At 34.7% G+C, this 21,478-nt stretch overlaps 1 protein-coding gene across 1 annotated transcript in view; it reads left to right on the top strand.

Moving 5' to 3' along the window:
* The window catches only part of LOC129225276 (dual oxidase maturation factor 2-like), a 211,224-nt gene extending 189,985 nt beyond the window's left edge, over window positions 1-21,239 (top strand). Inside the window, exons 8-10 of the mRNA XM_054859862.1 lie at window positions 13,436-13,538; window positions 14,725-14,991; window positions 18,793-21,239. Coding sequence (XP_054715837.1) covers window positions 13,436-13,538; window positions 14,725-14,991; window positions 18,793-18,880 — 458 coding nt within the window. The 3' untranslated portion in view covers window positions 18,881-21,239. The remainder of the gene's footprint in view (window positions 1-13,435; window positions 13,539-14,724; window positions 14,992-18,792) is intronic.
* Window positions 21,240-21,478: the final 239 nt, after the last annotated feature.

The raw sequence follows: 21,478 nt of genomic DNA, 5'->3' as shown, positions 1-21,478 counted from the left end.
CTACGCCCCTGACTTTTCCGCTAGATAATAGCACCCACCTTGCTAGGAGCTTCAGTATTTCATCTTACCCCGATATTCCATCTTGCCCCACCTTCCCCTATGTGCGTATGTGCGTATGTGTTGATGCATCTCGCATAACTCAAAAACTGTATGTCCTAGAAAGTTGAAATTTGGTACGTAGACTCCTAGTGGGCTCTAGTTGTGCCCCTCTCCTTTTGGTTGCATTCGGATGTTTCTAAAGGGGGCTTTTGCCCCTTTTTGGGGGGAAAATCGTTGTTAATTTCGATGTAAACTCAAGTTGTGTTATAATTTGTCGGACACTTGGCGATATATCGCCAGTCTTTTGGTCACCAAGCTTTGTCGCCAACTTGGTGACAAACTTGACGATTTTTTTCTTTTAAATTTGGTTTCAATTTGGCCACTGTTGGTGACATTTAGAGAGTAAACAATTGAATCACATTAAAATTGCCAACAATGGGGAAATGACATTAAATTGGAGTAAAAGAAAGTCATGTGATGCACACATCAGCTCGTTTGATCTCGCGATGGCCCTGCACTTAGGCGTCTAGGGCAAGTTATGTTTAATTTATTTTTTTTCTTTTTTTCATTATCTAACTCAAAATTTCGTTCTAAAAGTATGTAGTTGTTTCTGAATAATGTATGAATCTCATGTTTATATAGAAAACTAAACCTTTTTTTCTGCGTTGGGGGGGGGGGAGGGTTTGACACCACAAATCACTGCCCCGGGTGTCACCCATGTTAAGTATGCCACTGGGTACATGACAGAGGAATCATGAAATAACACTGTCTATTTCTCGTTTCAGGGCGGCCTTTTCGCTATGGCTCCTGATGAACATCCTGCTGTGCACAGTGCCAAGGTACGGAGCGTACACCATGCAGTTGACGGGAACGGTGATGCTGCTCACGAACGGCATCTACACCTACCTGTTGCCTCGGAAGCCTTTAGTCATTCCTTTCGAGGGGGGAGCGCTCACCTTCAAGTTCGGCTGGTGCTTTTGGATCGTACTCGCCGCAGGTGAGCTGCATCACAATTTCAACATTACGATTTCAAATGGTTTCACAAAAACACATGCCCATCACATTTAACCTTAGTATCCAAGCCCGTATTAACCCATCAACGCCCAGCGTCATATTTATGTCACCGTTAAAGTGTAAATGCAGTTATTTTATAGAATGGAGTACCTAATTATTCCATGAAATAACTGATCGTGTCCATTAAAGTGTGTAATATGTTATTAATTTGACACTTTAAATAGTTACTCTATGAAATCACTAGGTATTCTATAAATAAACTAATGATAGACAATTAAAATGAAAAAGAAGCAATTTATCTAATTTATGCAGCGTATAAATGGTATTTATGGAAATACACCATAAAATCATTTGTTACAACAAGGATTACTAAAATGATACTTGGAATTACAAAGAACATTATTTCTAAAACTAAAACATTTTTTGCTGACACACTTGGTTTTACACGAACATTTTTTAGGGGTGGAAGGTAAATGTATTTGTCGTGCAAGATATATGATATAGATTATTTTACACTTTAATGGGCTGCAGATCGTTATTCTATAAAATAAGTAGTTAAACCATGAAATACAAGAGAGTTTTACACTTTAACGGACAAGATCAGTTATTCCGTGAAATAACTAGATATTATATTAAATAACGGATTTCATACTTTAACGGTAACATTTATACAAGTTTTTATTTCACCTCCGTAAGGAGACAAAGACAAATTGCTTTCACTGTTTCTATTTTGCAAATCCTGTTGAATGTTTCTTCTGCACAAATGAACTTTAAGACCACATCATACATGGTTCAGCTTCTTGATAGCATAAACAACTTAAAATAATTACTAAATTTTATGCTTTACCTTAACTTGTGCATAATGAGTGAAGGGCTATTAACTCATACCACTCACTGCCCTATCAGGCTCCTTTCGTTTTTATTAGTAATTATTAAGCACTTTTATTATACTTGGCCTGTTTATCACGGAGTAATCTGAGGCTTGGTTTTGCTTATATTTCAGCAACTAGATCACTTAGAGACTTCTGGATTTCACTAAAAGATTTGCTTAATCTTAAGGTACAACTTAACGCTGAAAAATTAAAATTCTGAAATAAAATTAATATTTTGGTTAGGATGGAAAATAGCAAATTTCGTGCAATTTTCCCATTAAATGTTTAAATATAAAACCCATTGTTACAAATTTTGTTGCCTTGCAACAGTAATGTTAAAAGCAATCATAATGAAAATTTTGAATCGTGGCTTCTCGGAAGCAAGGATGAAATTAGCAAGCATAAATCTTAGAGGAACGAGGATTAAGTTTTAGTGCAACTGCTTAAAGTTTTAGACACGTATATAGTTTTTTTCCTTTTACGTACCGAGCAATTATATGAAAAAATAAGGTGAAATTTTGTGACGGTAAAGTTATTCTATTTCTGAAATACATTTACACTAAAAAGATTAAAATAATCGACTTTTTTTAAAAATACTAAGCACTTTTCATAACGCACTCAAAAGGACGAAATAACCTTTCTGGGTCAGAAGGACAATTTAAGCATTCCTGTAGTTTTCGAAAATTCTAAGAAAATGACACCACAAAAGAAGAAAAGTGCGGTTCTAGTCATTTCAAACCAAACTTTCCCCTTAAGAAAAATATGCATATTTAAACATTCAAATTTATGATTGAAAGCTAGATAATGATAAGAAAAATTCTCTCCATGACTTGAGTCGCACTTTTCTTCGTTTGTGGTGTCATTTTCTAGGAATTTTCGAAAACTACAGGAATGCTTAAATTGTCCTTTCTGACCCAGAAAGGTTATTTTGTCCTTTTGAGTGCGTTATGAAAAGTGCTTAGTATTTAAAAAAATTCTGTTATTTTTATTTTAGATGCCGTCTAGCATCGTCTAAAGTTTTTACTACAAAGCATACTTCCATGGACTTATAATAAGGCAAAAAGAGTATATAAGCAATATAGTATTTTAGATGCCGTCTAGCATCGTCTAAAGTTTTTACTACAAAGCAAACTTCCATGTACTTATAATAAGGCAAAAAGAGTAAATAAGCAATATAGTATTTTAGATGCCGTCTAGCATCGTCTAAAGTTTTTACTACAAAGCATACTTTCATGTACTTATAATAAGGCAAAAAGAGTAAATAAGCAATATAGTATTTTAGATGCCGTCTAGCATCGTCTAAAGTTTTTACTACAAAGCAAACTTCCATGGACTTATACTAAGGCAAAAAGAGTAAATAAGCAATACAGTATTTTAGATGCCGTCTAGCATCGTCTAAAGTTTTTACTACAAAGCAAACTTCCATGGACTTATAATAAGGCAAAAAGAGTAAATAAGCAATATAGTATTTTAGATGCCGTCTAGCATTGTCTAAAGTTTTTACTACAAAGCATACTTCCATGGGCTTATAATAAGGCAAAAAAAGTAAATAAGCAGCATAGTATAAAATTTCTAAACAATCTCAAGGGAAAAACCAAAAGACAAAAGAGTTTTAAGAGCTGATTTGTGAAACGCACAAGTTTTCTTTCACAAACGGAGAATAATTTTAAAACTTTAATGGAGATAATTAAAAGCGAAATTTCTTGTCTAAAGTCGTATGCATCTTTGCATGCAAATATTACTTTATTGTAAGGAATTTATTTTTTCTACGTCATTCCAGTTACAAACCATTTCGTAAGTGTTATAGTCTTTCAGTAGTCGGAACATCTTTTGGCATCTCAATTGCTAGAAATTAACTTCATTAACAAAACAATGCTGACAGATTAATTCACGAATTAAATTCCAAATTAGAAGTTAAAAATATTTTTGGAAATAAAATGTACTTTTTGTTCTGATGGCGCACTTTTTCATTAATGTGCCCATTTTTGTTCGCTGGAAATTTTGATTTCGACAAAATGTGGCACTGCCAATATAAAACTACAGTAAACCCTCGTTTTACGTGGGGGTTACGTTCCACGGAAATGCCGCGTAAATTGAGACCTAATAGTAGTGTTAAAATAGGGGTTAGGTTCCGCAGATGAAAAAAATACTTCATTCTAGTGATGACTAATAGTATAATAATAATAATAAGTTTAATGTGTACTTATATCGAGTTTTATGCACAACATGCATAAAGAATACATAAATTATCTTCGTATTCTGTTTCTAAAGAAGAACTGGCTATCATAGTCTTTTGGTAGAATTTTTCTCCGTAATCCTTTGCAGAACATTAATGCATTCACGATCACTTGCGCCATTTCCATGATAGAATCTTTCTTCACTAACAAATCAGAAAGACCATTTTTATTGTCTAGTCAGTCATAATTTTGAGCCATACTCAAAATTTTCAATGTGAACGTTTTTGGTTGTGTCACCAAAGTCGGTATCCTCGTTGGTTTTGGCCTCCTTTGTCACTCCTAGAAGCTCTTCTTCCAGTGAGTTCTGAACTGTATGAGTTTAATAACTTTACTTCTGGAAAGAGCTCTGGAACCAGGGTTGACAGATTTAAGAGCAGTAAATACGGGACAGGCTTCTAGGAATGAAGGGAGGGGAGTGGGGGTATTTTTGAGGTTGAGGGCAATTGCAGGATATGGTGTATTTTTAAGCTGTGCCTTCCGACGTAGAACGTCTCTTCATGATAAAACTGAAAAATCCAGTCGTAACAAAGCATTAAACCTTAAAAAATGCCGCTAATCAAAGTATAAAAATCGTTTTCATTGCGACTGACGACGCATGCGCAGAGCTGTATTTCCTGCATTAGTCAATGAAAATGAGCAAAGAGGAAGCAATTATTCGGCTCCTCATAGTCTGCTGCCAGAACAAAAACCAAATCAAAATGAAAATAATTTTTGCATTTGCTGCCACATGATTTTCTTATTTCTTTTTGTTTCACATATTTTGTTTTACTTTACTTTTTCCCTTAAAATAATGTCTCGTTTTGTAAAATATTATTATTATCTAGAATACGGGACTTTAGCCGTCCCGTATGGAAATTCCCCGGGACGCGTGATATTTTTTTTTAAATACGGGACTGTCCTTTGAAATCCGGGACGCCTGGCAACCCTATCTGGAACCAATCGCATAAAATGTCTCCATGAGCCCAAGTTAGGTTATTAGCACGCCAAAATGCAGTTAATTACACGTAATAACGTGTAATCTGCAATCTTTAGGAGTTTGGATTTTGTAAGAGAGGAAAATGGTATCTGTTTGCATTGCCACATCCACGTAAAACCGAAACTCTTCCGCGTGAAATAAAATAAAGGTATCTTAAACCGCGAAAGTCGAAACCGCGTAAAACGAGGGTCTACTGTACTTACTTATCGCTTCTTAACGAAGCTCTAAAAATGACCGTTTTTTGTTTAAATTAGTGGTAGGATTTTTATTCATGATTGACTACAATAAAACAATTAAATTGATGAATTGATTAACCTTGAAGTTAGGTTTAGCTACCATAGGGGGGGGGGAATGCTGCTAACTTCATGCTGCTCGAAGAATTTGACTTCTATAAAACAGCAAAGAATTTCCCTCAGTACAAAATTAACATTTAAAAAAAGCTTTCTTCATATAAATCTCAACTCAGAGGAGGTTCTAAACTTATAAAACTGTTTTCTTACCAAGATCTAAATCTGACCTCTTTATGTTCTGTTAACAATCGGATCGTTATTCATGATTGACTACAAAAACAATTGAACATAGAAATTTACTCTCCTTGAAGCTTGAGAAAAAGATACTAAATGAAGAAATGCACACAGACTTTCGACTCTTATAAAACATCAGGGACACGCATAAGAAATCCACCCAATACAGAATAAATTTTCATTCGCCAGTTAGAAATTTCGTCCTGAATACATCTTTTCAATCGATATTTCTGGTATTTTGCTTTGATCTTTTAACAACAATACCGTTTCTAGTTGCCAGCGGTTTTTGATTTCTACAAAATATGGTCATCTGTTTCACCTCAGTTGTAAAATTTTAGGTCGTTTCCTCACCACGTTCTAAGTATGACCATTTTTGTTCCATTAGTAATACAATCATTATTCATTATTGACTACAAAAACAATTGGACATAAAACTGATAGTCCTTGAAGGTTGCGTTTAGCTAGTTTTGAGAAAAAGGATATTAACTGAAGGATACTGGCAGATTTTAACTGTTACAAAACAGCGGGTACACACATTGAGGCGTTCACTTCTTCCGAAATTAACATGCAAAAAAAGCTGTTGCCTTATTAGTCGCAGATCAGGAGGAAGTTTCGCCCCAAATGCATTTTTCAATGGATATTTCTAGTCTTTCGTCATGATCATTTAACCACCATGTCCTCTTTCGTTGGCAGGATGGCAGGGGCCTCTGGTTTTTGAAAAATATGACACCACCAGTGTCGTGACTACCCCTTATTTCATCGAAGTTATAAATTTAAAAATCGTTTCTTTACTGTTCAAAAAATGAACTTTTTTGTTTTTCTAATGGAATCATTATTCATTATTGACTACAAAAAACAATTGGGCATAAAAATTGATGGTTACGTTTAGTTAGCTTTGAGAAAAAAGATATTAACTGAAGGGGGATACTCGCATATTTTAGCTGTTACAAAATAGCAAGGACACACATTAAGGACGTTTGCTCCGTCCAAAATTAACATGCAGAAAAAGCTGTTATATCAATCGCAAATCAGGAGGAAGTTTAGCCCTAAATTATTTTTTCAATGGGTATTTCTGGCTTTTCGTCTTGATCGTTTAACCACCACGCCCTTTTCAGTTGGCAGGATGGCAAGGGCCTTTGATTTCTACAAAATAAGACACCACCAATATCATTACCACCTATTTCAACAAAGCACCAATAATGAATAATGGTGCCATTAAAAAAAGGAAAGGTATTTCAAAAATGAATCTTTCCTTTTTTAATGGCCCCATTATTCATTATTGGTTAAAAAACAACAGGACATAAAAATGTGGTCCTTGAAGGCTAGGTATAAGCAGAAATATACATACTTCGTGAAGGATACTCGTAGATTTTAACTGTTACAAAACAGCGGGTACACACATTAAGGACGTTCACTCCGTCCAAAATTAACATGCAAAAAAAGCTGTTATCATATCAGTCGCAAATCAGAAGGAAGTTTTGCATTAAGTACATTTTTCAATCTATATTACTGTTTTTTTTTTAAATCTTAATCGTTTAACTATCACGCCTTTTTTAGTTGACAGGATAGCAGGGGCTTCTAATTAAGACAAAATGTGGCATCACCAACATTATAAAGTACCATCTGTTTCACCGAAACTACTAAATTTAAAAAATCGCATCTTTACTGTTCGAAAACTGAACTTTTTTGTTTTTCTAATGGAATCATTATTCGTTGTTGACTACAAAAAACAATTGGACATGAAAATTGATGGTCCTTGAAGATTACGTTTAGCTAGCTTTGAGAAAAAAGATACTGACTGAAGGATACTCGCATATTTTGAATGTTACAAAACAGCAAGGACACACATTAAGGACGTTCACTCCGTCCAAAATTAACATGCAGAAAAAGGTGTTATATCAATCGCAAATCAAGTTAGAAATTTCGCCCTAATTAATTTTTCAACGGATATTTCTGGTTTTTCGTCTTGTTCGTTAAACCACCACGCCCTTTTCAGTTGGCAGGTGGCAGGAGAGTTATTAAATTATAAATTCGCTTATTTACCGTTCTAAAGTGAACTTTTTCGTTTTATTTATAAAATCATTATTCATTATGGACTACGAAAACAATAGGGCATAAAAATGTATAGTCTCTGAAGGTTAGGTTTAGACAAATTTGAGAGAAATAGATACTTCGTGAAGAATGCTCGCAGATTCTGTCTGTTGCAAAACAGCAAGGATACACTTAAGGACGTTCACTCAAAACAAAATTAACTTGAAAAAATATTGCTCTCGTACCATTCACAAATCAGGAGGAAGTTTCGTCCTGAATGATTTCCTGAATGAATGATTTCATTCAATAGATACTTCTGGTTTTTTCGTTTTGATCTATTAACCACCACGCCTTTCACGAGTGGAACGAATGTGTATAAGAAAAGTAAACGGCGATAAAACCAGCGGCATGCTCTTACATTTCATAAAGATTACCACACCTTTAATCCAAGTCTTAAGGCAAATTGTTTACTAATTGATCATAATGAGATAACTGTAGTGAAAGGTTTGTTTTCTTGCTGTCAAATGGGATATTAATATGGACGTAACGTTTGACATTTGGATAACCTTTTCTTTTGTTGGTAATTTTATTGCGCCTCGTTACTTTAAAATACAGAAGGGAAGCATGTCCACGATATTCATTGAAAATGAATAAAAAAATATTCAAGGCTTCTAAGTAATTTTTTTTAAATAAATATTTCTGTACCTCAGAGCCGGACTAACGCAAGTTCAAAAATGGCAATTTCCGGTTGTTACGGCTTTATATGTATAATTTCACCCTGCATCGAGTCATCACAACGTAGTTCTATAAAAGAAATTCTTTATAATTATTTACCTGCACAAAAGAGGGCGATTCCCATCCTTTGTATGCACCAATTGAAAGTTTTTTCGCCCTTCTGCAAAGTAGCAGTTTTGTGACTGCTGATGATAAGCAAAAGTGCTGCGTCAAAAAATAAAATTTTTAACTCTTCACAGCCTAAATTTGAGAATTTTACAAAAACTTCCCAAATTTTGGCTTTGGGGCTTGAGAATTTTTTTAAAAAATTTAAAAGTTTTTTAGTTCGGCCAGAGGCGCCCCGAATTACGGTCACGGGAGGTCAGTGTCACCTCACAAAAATTTTCTTATTCGGCAAATTTTGTCGGACGATTCGATAGAATTATCATCACTCAGCGAAATTTGTTGTTCCATTCGGCAAATTGAGAGTTTCCGCCCTCCCAAAAATTTAACTTAGAAGCGTCCCTGAGTTCAGCTGCTGTAAAATTTCTTGATGTCCAATCGCCTACGCATCTCACTAAAACACCAGTAGAGGCCACTTCTTCAGTTGTGGCCACTTCAAGGTTTAAAACGTACTAGTAATGGCCTCAGTGAAATATATTTTTAAAGTGTAGATCTACAGTATTAATTGTCCCTCTTGAAACTCAATGCGCATTTTATAGTCCAACGCTTTCTAAATCTTCCTATTTTCTAAAAAACCAGAATTTCAATTTGTTCAAGTTTTTCTCAAACCTCAAATTTGATCCAGCAGTGGCTACTCCATAATCTGAAAAATTCAGTAGTGGCCATCCAACATTCTCCCATTCGAAGAATTTACATTACTTACATTAGATTCAAATAACTGATGAATAAAATTGATTCAATATAATAACATTAAGTAAAGGGTGTTTTTTTTTAGAGGTATAGAACTTTAGGTCAAATAAAACATCGTTAAATGATATAAATCGCCATGAATTTGGCTTTATTCGAAAGATGATTCTTGCCATTTTTATTTAAATGTGATTTCTGGTATATGGCCATTTCGGCTGTCTTGGCGAACGTCTAATTTGGAAGTCCAATTTTCTATCCTTTTTTGTAGCATTGGGGGCCGTATGTAAGGGATATGTGACGAATGTTCTTGTTTAATTCGTCAATCGTCTGTGGCTTATCGGTGTAGACCTGAGACTTCACACAGCCCCACAAAAAATAGTCCAGCGTAGTTAAATCGCATGATCTCGCAGGCCAATTCACGGGTCCATTAAGCGAAATTATTCGTTCACCGAAAGTTTCTTTCAATAAATCAATTGTGACACGCTCAGTGTGGCGTGTTGCACCGTCCTTTTGTCTATTCATGATGAAATGGCAAACCAAACTAAGCACAAAACAAGTAACAACTATCAAAATGGCCCACAGATCAAACAGCGTTCCCGACTTAAAGTTCTATACCTCTAAAAAAATCACCCTTTACCAACAAAAATCACATTATTATTGTTCATTTCTCTCTTCAAAGTACAAAAGCAAAATTGAAGTGGCCACTACTGGTGTTTTACCTTACTTCCTTGTTCTTCATTTAACACTGCATAATATTATTTTATTATACAATCAATCTCGTCATCCCGAGTTATTCCCTCCATTTATCTAAATTCGTATCACCACAGCCCGAAGGCTCTCTCGCATTTTATGGAAGTAAATTACCGAGCATTAGTGGCGGAATAATAAAACGTCGCTTATTTTAATTATATTCCATAGCCAACTGCAAAATTGCATTAAAGCCCAACCCCAGTTTCTTGCTATTTTTCCTCCATTAATCACGTCTTTAAATCGATTGTTCTGTTACAAACAATTCATAACTGGTATTCAATAAAAGAAAAAGAAAGAACTGATCAAAATGCTAATGATTTGGCCTTTTACTAACTTTTGCTGTTATTGGAATCAAGGAAGTGTAAAAATTTTGAACGACTATCCCAGCGGGGGTTGCTTTTGCTAACCGTATGTTACATAATGATCATTTGAATTTATTTCGCTAATTCTGTCTCATTTGCGTAATGAAAAGTTTATCCCTGTATGTTATTTTTGATTTCTCCAATTAAGGACCCACTTTCTAGACAGGGCGTTCCTCTTCTTGAGCATACTTATAGATTCAACTAGCTTAGAATAAGTATCAGGAGCAGGATATTAACAGTTCGTGATATATATTTTTGTGAAACCATAAAGTTTTCTTATTGCCTTGAGGTTCAGATGATTCAACTGTTTCTTCCCCTTCCATAGGATGCTTTGCAATGAATGAAAACAAAAGAGCTAAATTTATTGCTAATCGTAAAACTTTTGAGGAACAAAATGTCTGAAGAGTTAACTTGTGAAAGCGTTTTCAGGCTTTCTGTTCCATTTCTTAGGCGAAGTAATGGATTCAACAAGTTATAAAAATGTACACATATCATGCATATAAAACTGCATATGCGTAATATGAAACTGCATATGCATAAATTGAAATGTTTTTTTGTTTTATTTATGTATTTATTTATAGGGGAGATTGACCGTCAATCCCTTTCTATGTTGGAGCTGAAAACTTTTATTTGAATCAATGAAACTAAACAATCTCACGTGACATATTTAAAAGTCTTTTTCACATAAAAATGCTTTGCCATTTTTTAAACTTATTCATTATAATAAAATATGTTTACGACAAACGAATCAAGTCTGCTTTATACAAGGAGACTTGATCTGAGTGGGAAAATGTCCTTAAGTGCTTTAAATTTTGGAAAATTTGAAGGAAGGTGTGTAGGGGCGGTTTGCTCTGGCTCGGAAAAACAGCTGATCCAGCACTGTGCCTATTCTGTTAGAACTACACATCATTCCCAGTTGTCTATCTTTGAACCATTACTGTCGTCTGATAACGAAATGGTATATCTAAAAGAATCTACTAATTTGTGTTACAAAATGACTCCTTCTTTGATGGTGCCATATTACATTAAATCTCATTATTTAAAAATTTGTTTAGGCCTTTACTTTGTTGGAAATATTTAAATTTTAGTCTACCTACTTTTTTTTTTTTTTTTTTTTTTTTTTTTTTTTTTTTTTTTTTTTTGTATGTGTGTGTGCGAGTAGGAATAATTTTTCCCGTATTTAAACGATATATTACACTACTTTTCTCAACTTTAGAAATGTGTTTATTCAGCGAAGGTAGTCAACTACACTGTTTAAAAAATCCTGAAATTTTACGGTAAGCGTTACTGGCATCCATGTTGCCAGTAACTTTTACCGTAAAATCCTATGTTGTTTACTCAGCAAAGATAGTCAACTACACTGTTTAAAAAAATCCTGAAATTTTACGATTGTTAAAAGTTACTGGCATCCATGTTGCCAGTAACTTTTACGTAAAATCCTATGTTGTTTACTCAGCAAAGATAGACAACTACACTGTTTAAAAAATCCTGAAATGTTACGGTAAAGGTTACTGGCATCCATATTGCCAGTAACTTTTACCGTAAAATCCTATTTCACTGTAAAGAGTAAAAAAAATCGTGAAAACGTGGTCAGCAAATTGTCACGAGACCTTCGTACTGGCAATCGGCTTCGCTGACCACCATTCCAGATGAGACAAGTTGAGCAAGGGGAAATACTGTTTATGTGCTTCACACTGTAAGGCACGTGATGCATCAATTGACGTTGCATTTTTTTTCCCTTGGTACAATTTACTGATCTTTTTTCTGTACTATAAAAACTCTATTTTACAGTAATATTTACCCCAAAAGTTTCCTGAATTTTTTTCCTGTGTAGTTGAATGTGGGCACTATGAATCGTTGAACTTGGTGAGAAGTTATTTTCAACTTCCTTATAAAGGGTTGCGATACATAAGCTAACGGCACCAGTAACAGACGGCCATAAGTTAGGATTTAAATAATAAGAATTTTAGGCGGGTGATAAGGTGCAACCATCTAGTGTAATTCAGAGTGAATTTTATGAGCCAGTTGGGCAAGGCATTGGTGGCAGTGGCATTACAAAGCAGTGGTGGAAGGTTATGAACAGCTACCACGAGGTCTGCCGGTGTTTTATGTTCATTTGAATTCAATAAGGTTTTAGACCTAAAAATTAAGAACTTTAGCACATTTTGGAGAGAAAAGGGTAATTCTGTCCATTAACCATCCTTTCCTCATCCTATCTGTTACAGGGTATCATCAGAATTGCTGGTGTCTGTTACTGGGCGTCAGACAATTTACCCATCCTTTCCTCATCCTATCTGCTACAGGTTATCATCAGAATTGCTGGTGTGTGTTACTGGGCGTCAGACATTTTTTCAAAATTGAGCAACTAAAAATAGTATTAACTAATTCAAAGGATCCAAAAGCAGCCAAACGTTAGATGAGTTGTAGTTGCATGAGGGTAAAATAGTTTTAAAAGTCTAAACCCATTAAAAGGCTCAGCAAATTGAGTTAATATGAGAGCGATGTCTTAAGCATGTCTGTTGCTAGTGCCGTTACCCTATATGGTTAAAGACAAAGAACGATATTGACAGAGCCCGATTAAGATGTCAAGGGGCCCTAGGCCAAATATTTTTTTTGGGCCCCCTGTATTCAAACTTTATAACTTTACCCATTGACTGCAGGGCCTGAATACTGAATAGACCAACTAGGACGTGGCCTAGCCTAGGGCCCCCGATTTTTGGAGTCCCCAAAATGGTTGAAATTACTTTAGTCTATGGTTAAAATTGTTTCAGCCTACGGCTAAAGTAATAAAGTTAAATACCGGGGGCCCCAAAAAAGTATTTTGACTAGGGCATCTTGATATCTTAATCGAGCCCTGGTTGGCTGAAACTTTTTAGCAATCGACTGAAGTAATTTCATCCATTTGGAGGCCCCCAAATATCGGGGGTCCTAGGCCACGGCCTAGTTGGCCTATTCAGTAATCAGACGCTGAATATTGAAACGAACTGAACATTCTACAGTCAGTTTCTCTTTCTTAATATGCTATATTTTTATCGTTTCTTTTCAGGAATCATCTCCGTTGTTGTCGGAGGAGCAGTTGCCATAGTAGATCTCTTGTTCCCAAACAAGTTTTCAACCATTCTAGAAGTCAACTATGACATGCCGTACAGGTAACCATGATCTCGAAAACGCCCATCGCTTAACGCTAGAAAAATTAATCAAATGCTTTTCGCAGCTTGGATTTCGAAAGTTGAAGTTCAAACGAAAGATGATAAATGAAATGAAGCAAATCACTCTGATAATTAAAACTCACAAAATAAAAAAATTGAAGTGACAAAATGCAATTAACAAATTTTTAGGAAAATATAGAACCCGTTAAAAATCTATTAACATGAAATAAAACAACATGTTGCTAAATCCTTTTGGGTTTTTAACTTATTATGCAGCTTCACTTTGCACTTCGAAAGTTGGATTCATGTAAAATAAATTCCAAGTACATTTACCAGAAAAAAGTTTATAAATTATGCCTCTCAAGTTAAATAAAAACTCGCAGATAACTTGAAAATACTAAATACATTGCATCATATTGCTAGTCGAGTTCCTTTTTTTTCTGGAATTAATAATTAAGTACACCATTAGCGCACCCAGAATTTTTTTCTCGGTGGGTCATTAATGGCAAGGAAAAATTTTCTCCTTCCTTGGTTATACGGTCCTTGCGTGTTTGTATATTTACACACTAGGATTGGCAATATGGCTCGTTATTTGCTTTTATAACTCAGCTTGGTTAATTTCATGCTGAAATAGAGCGTCTCCTCCCCCCCGTCAGGAAAGCATTTCCCTCCCTCAGAACTCGATTTACACGATTTTATTTGTATTTAATTCCACTAAATCACTTTATTTAACTGCATTTAATGTACAGAAAAGTAGCGTTGAGGCCAACTGCGTAAATTATTTGTAGTTTTTCCTTTGCCAAGTGTGCCAATACGCCCAAAACACCTGGATGAGAAAGCCATTTTATGCTGCTACCAGATCATTTGTTTTAAATAACTGTTTTAAACTATACTTCGTTTTACTTTGAAAAACTGAAAATACCTTCCAGTCAGAACAGAGTAACTCGGGAAGTAACTAACTTGTTCGAAATATGATATTTCAACAACAAAAAAAACCTCATACAGATAGTATGACACAATCCAGCTGTTTTTTTTTTTTTTTCCAATACACGTGTACGATATTGCCAAATGAATTTCTGCGAAAAACATTAGCAAAAGTTCATCTGCACAATCTCCTCAACCACCTTCGCTCATTTTCCCGATGCTATTATCCCAATTTCTGTCATTGTTTTTCTTTTTCCCCCAGGTACCTGGTGTCCCACCAGGACTCATCCGTGCAGAAACGTCAGTGTTCGCAGGCCAACAGTTCAGCGTCTGCGGGCACGTCCTCCACGAACACCTCCACGCGGAAGGAGGCGTACGAAAATGGCGCCTACGAAACGGACTCGCACGATGAGGACTACAGCACCATCGTGAACGGCAAGAGGGCCGTCAGCCTCAGGAACTTTGGCAAGTTCGCGCAGAAGGAAGGGCTCAAGAAGAATCCGCTCGCCTCATTCGTCCTACAGAACAAGTAGGGATCCAAATTTTGAAATATAACACTCAGTGCACTGAGGAGTATAATTCAGACCCACCCTCCTGCCTCCTTTCCTCTCCCGGCTGAAATTTTTGGAAGGGGGAAAATTCTCAATTTCCTGAATAATATTCCAATTTTACCAAAAATACACGAGCAAAATGCGATCTTGCGCACATATCATACGTGTATGACCATCTGATGAGAGGAAACATTAGATATAATAACAAAGTACAGTAGACTCTCGGTTTAACGACGCTCTATTTAACGACGGTTTTTCACGGTCCCATATGGTGCACTATAGTGTTAAAAGCATTCTATTTAAGGACGCTTTCTACTTAAGGACGATTTTTTGTGGTCCCTTGAAAGTCGTTAAACAGAGAGCCAACTGTAATTCAAAAAAATTAAGAGAAAGAAAAAAAACTCAATGTTGCAATGTTATCTCCAAATCTCCCAAATAGTCAGCAAAATATGCCAAATAAGTAATTTTTGGAAGGTGTTACAGTGATTTGCCGTGACCTCTTATCGGGGAGTCTCTAATGAAGTTCGTGTTCAATTTATCATGGCCGTGGATAGACTAGTGATCGGGCTCAGAAGAGATCTCTTATGCAGATAACTGCAGCCATCTTGTGCCCAAAGTTGCTCAGTCCTCAAGCATTTCCTTCTAGCAGTTCATTCTTCAAAGTTTAGAGGGGAAATATTCCACAACAGAGCTTGAAGTTCATGCAGCACAATAATTACGTCAGAACTGTTGGACACAACGTGGTGGATACGCCTTATTGCGTGCATGAACGGTTTACAATCAATGACCAATCTTGCTGTGTAAAGGATTTGTAGGAATCGGAGATTTTCGAAGTTAAAGCCAGTCGAGCAAACTACCCAACGCACAGAGTACATAAGCTGGACTGCGTGTTCGTTGAATTCATGATTCGTAGTACCCATTCATTTCTAGCAGTACCATGAGGTACTTAAACAGTACTATGGGTGTAGGGTATTTTAGTTTTTTCTCCCTTTCAGTGAAATGTCTCATTTGTGAAGATAGATTTGTGCTACCATCCATCCGAGCTGACTCAAACCTCCTAGTTTGAGCAGTCAGGTCTGTTATTACTGGATGCTCTTAGGAAGGTGTAGGTTAAGGCCGCAAGCAGAAGGACTTTCGTGAAGGATTTAGTTATTTTTTATTTCCCCTCACTTATATTAAAAACTTATACTATTAAAAACTTATTATCCCTTGTCGTTTTATTACATGATGTCAAACATCTTCGATATTTTCATAATTAACTTTGTAGGTCAATGTTGAATTGTTCGCATTACCACAATTACCTCATTGATTCATTTTCATCTTTGGAAGAGATCAGCCATGTACGATTTCCATTTGAGTCTAAATTGAAATTTTTCTATCTCTATACAAAAAATAAACTGATGGAGATAGTATTTTTAATATAATCGTTAGTGAATACTTACGGTTGAATTTCAGGGGTGCTTAAAAACCATAAAACTCGCTTTTTCAACGGCTTTGGCATTTATAAAAGAATTTAATTTTTGTTGTTCAATTAAATTCATAAAATCAGAATCTATAAAGTACCAAAATAGTACTATCCTTTGTTTTTGTCTTATTTAAAAACAAATTTGACACTTTCAGATAAAAATTATTTTAAATTGAATATATCTTATCGTATCTCCAACTGATGGACATATTCTTCAATCTAGGCACAGCATACTGTTGCGATGTTAATCTCTAGCAGCCACTGAAATAACTTTACCAAATTATTATAAACTGATAGATAGGTACAAAGACAGATCGAGAACCCCGTCGGCAGTCGAACATCCTAAAAGTACTTTGAAATTCTATTTAAGAAACCCCTAGTAAAGTTGCTGGATTGTTCAGAACTATTTTATTACTTGCGGTTTCCAATTTTGGAAAACAATCTCCATCATTGTTGGATTCGATTCAAGGTTCGATTTACTTTGTTTTAGAGTCCGTATAGAGAATATTTCCTTTTTACACATTAACGAAAACAATCCCGTTAAGTCCTTCAGCACAGTCATAAACATTGGCTCTTATTATAGAACAAAATCTTATGAACATTATCTTCATGCTTTCATAAAAATAAATCGTGTCTGTTTCTAAAGGTTTATTTATGTACTTTATTCCTCTTTATTATCTTCCGTTACGGTGTTTGAAGGCTCAGCTGGAAAACTCTACCGCAATTAGACCTTGGCACCTTTTGAAACATCAATCTATTGTTTGTTTCTTGTTACATTTCGGTTGGTGTTGTTTCGGACAAGTCATGCTTGAGAAAGCAGCCTTCAACAGGTTGATGGAACGATAGGATGTGTCGCGGATCAAGTATTTGCATAAAATACACTGGCATATAATCAAAGAAAAATGTTTTTTTGTCTCATAAAATAACTTGTACAGTAATTACTTGCATAAAGATTGTAAGCCTTTTTCAATTGGATGAAAGCACGTAGTTTTTTTTAATTTAAATCAAGAAGAGTCTTCTCTTTTTTTACCTACAAAAGAAGTTCTCAAAAGGAATAAATATTTTAAAAAAAATTATTTTAATATTCGAAAAAATATTTAAAGTTTTAATTAAAATAATTCAATTACCCTCGTTTAGACACATTTCTGCCTCGGTATTGAATAACCAGGCAAGCTGATCCCAACTGGATTAACTTGCTTCATTTTTAGTCTCTTTGCATAAACATAAAAAAAACAATTTTGGTAATGTTTCGCCCTTCTGGTAGTCAGATGAAATCGAATTTAATTGGTCATTCTTTATTTTCAGTTTTTCAAATTAGTGTTAACATATGCTTGAAATTTATTTATTTGCATTTATATTCAATTATTTATATAGTTGATTCAATATCTTTCATGAATTTGTTTCTTGAGGTTTGGACACAAGAATCTTTCAATAGATTTGGCTACCAATTATACTCTGCTTTTTTCTCTGTACCGTACTGGTTTTAACATTTTTAACTATTCTTCAACTATCTTTATGTGTGCTTAATATTATTGAGGGTATATTTCTTTAAAAGGAGACATTTAGGCAAATTATTTCAGAAAATTCTGCTCTAAGAAGTTTTTAACAAACAAAAAAGAAAAAAAAAAGAATGAAACTCGTCGTGTTAAATAGCAACATCTATCAATAGTTTTAACCTACACCTAGCAACATTGTTGAAAACATTACCTTTTGGGATATATTCTAGATCCTGAATTAGAGACCATATTTAGAAAAAGCTATATTTTGCCTTACAATTTCCATTCCAGCATTAAAAGAAGATGTTACAAACAGAGTTGCAATAAGTATTTTTCTCTTTTTCCTTTTCGCTTCTTCCACTTGCAGCTGATATTCATTCCGTCCGAGAATCATGCCATTTTCTCCATTAATACCTACTTTGTGTTACTTTTTTCATACTGTAAAAAGATAATATTTTCAGACTACACTGAAAGTAATTTTCTTAATAGAAATTGCAGAGTAAAATTGCAGAAATATTGCAAAGTATTTTAAAGTATTAGTCGTCTTGCGCAGGTTGATCATAATAAAAAAAAAAAAATTTCAAGAATTTTTCGTGTCCAACTGTGGAGTTCAGGAGCTTCTTTGTCTTTTTGCTTTTTTTTCTTTGCGCCACCATACTGTTCAACAATTTTTAGTGAGAGAGTACGTCACAGTGCCTCTTTAGCCAAAGCTTACATAATACAGCATATTACATTTTGAGGACAAGTCGTTTTAATCTTTTTGATCTTTAAATGTTTAACTAAAAGCATACATCCATTTTCCTGTTTTATATTTGCAGGAGGATCCACAGCTTTACCACAGACGCCTACCAGCCTTCAACGTCTAAACATGTGAACATCGACATATCCGCTGCAGCACTATGGTGACAAGACATTTGTTCTATTTTTTTGAACGTTCATCGTAACTTAAGAAACGAAAAAAAAATACCAAATCAACATTCCGTTCTTCGTATTTTGTCCATGTTTGAAACGAAGTGAAGTGTCATCCTCAAGTTCCTCAAATGCTAAGACGTGCTGTCTTGTGATCCAGTCCTCCTGCTCCACAGTATAAAAGTTACTGAACGTAACAAAAATCTTTGACGTACTTCTAAGTCACAAAGTAGAAAGAAGAATCAAAATGGTGTGTTTCGAAACATGAGCTTCTTTCTTTTACTGATGGCAACACCATACTGAATATTGTTCGTTTGATGGTTTGTTATTCTCAAACATATCTAAAGTCTTGAAGAAGGATCAGTGGGCGCTTCAGCAACACAATTACCAAACGTGATTTATTTTGTGATGTATCCAGACTTTTCGATTCTTCGATGTGGATCTGAACTCAAAACTCACTTGAAGGAAGATTGTAGACTCTATTTACACTCAAATGGAATGTATGCAATATCTAAGTACTTTACTGAAACCACCTATGTAGTTTTTATTTTCAAAATTCGTACCTGGATGAACTTGGACATGTAAACTGCTCGTTGTTACAATGAAAAGTTTCGAGTGTGTCCATACTGTAGAACGTGAGAAACAATGTACACATAGCACATGAGTGAGTTATAATTGTATGAAAATACATAACATTTTCTTTCAGCCGGTTTTAAGCGTGTTAATGTTTTAAAAAAAATCGACTCCATGGTGCCCAAAATTTTGGATTTTGTTCAATGCTAAAATGGCTCAGTGTATTGGCTCAGTATGAAAGTATGATTTCTTGTTTTTGTGCAACAATATGTGTAAACTAAAACAAGTGTTCCAAAGTGTGTAACAGTTCGGAATATAATTCAAAATAATAGTCCTTCGAAGTCTCAAAGCTTTTAAATAAAGCTTTTGTGAAAATTATAAGCTGGTACGCTGTCGTAAATATTTATGTGAAAAACTAAATGTTTCCTATTCTTGTAAATTAATACGAAAAATTTCAATGTTCATATATCTATTTATTTATTTATTTATCATAAAATCTGTTTGGATACGAAATGTTGTTTTAACATTTTACTTTTATTCGCAACTCCAATAAACTATAGGGGGCGCTGCAGTCACTGTCTAATGGCAGATGAAAAAGGTAAAACAAACAAATGCCGTAACTTATAACTTGCTTTGACGCTTAGTGAATGACAGTAATTTTTCATCGTGTTTGTGAGAAGCTTTCTTTTCTATTCTTCTGAAATTACATAACACCACAAATTGTCTGAAGCGTGTAATTACTACAAATTGTCTGAACCCTGTCTGTTGTAAAACAGACACAAATTGTCTGTCAAACAGACCACAAATTGTCTGTACACCACAAATTGTCTGAAGCCCCAAAGATAACGCGTGGAATGGAATGTTATACCTTTTCCTTTAGTATTGTTAATCACCGCAAAGTAGCGTATTCAAACTCTGGAGTTGCGAATTAAATAATTAAGATAATTCCACGATTTTAATTAATGATTTTGGGCAACTCACTTTCGTAAAGCAGTAAATGTTTTGAAATATGCAACAAAAAATTTGCGAGAATTGTTTGAGCGTTTTTGAATCTCTCTACTTATTTTTAAATGTTTTTTAATTTCTCGTTCTACGCTAGAAAAAAAACTCAAAAATTCATTATAATAATGAAAATATTCTTTTCACTTGCAAATGGCAACATTATTGCCAGTTTGGAGACTTAAATAACGCAAATTCGTGCCAGTACTGCATTCTTTCGAATTAACAAGACATCTACACCTCTGGAGTTTAAAAAAATATATGTACAGCATGTAAAAGAAATAATACGAATTTTTAGGTTGTATTTGTACTGCGATCTAGAAATGTAAATATTAAACAGTAAAACAAGTTCCATTATTCGGATGTTTACAGTTGTGTATTAAGCACGCATTTTTGTGTCCTGAATGGTTGCCATTTTCCTTGTTATTGCGTGATATTCATGCGTGCTTAAAGCCATATTTTCGGAAGTATTTTTGCCTTATTACTTTGGCCATATTGGAATGTTAGCGTGCATGTAGAAGTGCCACAAACTCATCTCACGAAACCGGACTGAATATTTGCAGTTTCATTCTTGATATTTTGTGGCCATTTATTTGTTGAATGTATAAAAATGTATTTTTTTTTTTAATGCTCGTTGTTTGCAAAACAATGAATTAATTGTTGTAAACGTTCTTAAAATAATTTAAGTGATATATGTTTGTATATATTTATTTAACCGTCCATTCTAAAGTAAAGTTGTAATACCAGAGTGCAATGTTTCGTAAAGTGTACTCTTCGAAGTGTTTTACGGTAATAAAAATTATTTAATTTTTGATTTTGTTGCAAGCTTTCATGCTTTATTTTGTCTCCCCTTTCAGATAATCCTGTGTCTCATATCGTGCCTTTAGTTCTAAGCCAAGAAATCTTAAAACCTTGTAATTTCTATTTAGATACATGAAGTAATTCATGCTTTACGGAGCTAACCTAACCTAAGAACATTGTAAAGGGTACACAGATTCTTATCATACCCTTACATACGTTCCC

This window comes from Uloborus diversus, chromosome 6, assembly GCF_026930045.1.
Source record: "Uloborus diversus isolate 005 chromosome 6, Udiv.v.3.1, whole genome shotgun sequence".
NCBI lineage: Eukaryota > Metazoa > Arthropoda > Arachnida > Araneae > Uloboridae > Uloborus > Uloborus diversus.
Note: the sequence above shows the minus strand (reverse complement) of the source record. Positions and strands in the feature narration are given on the sequence as shown.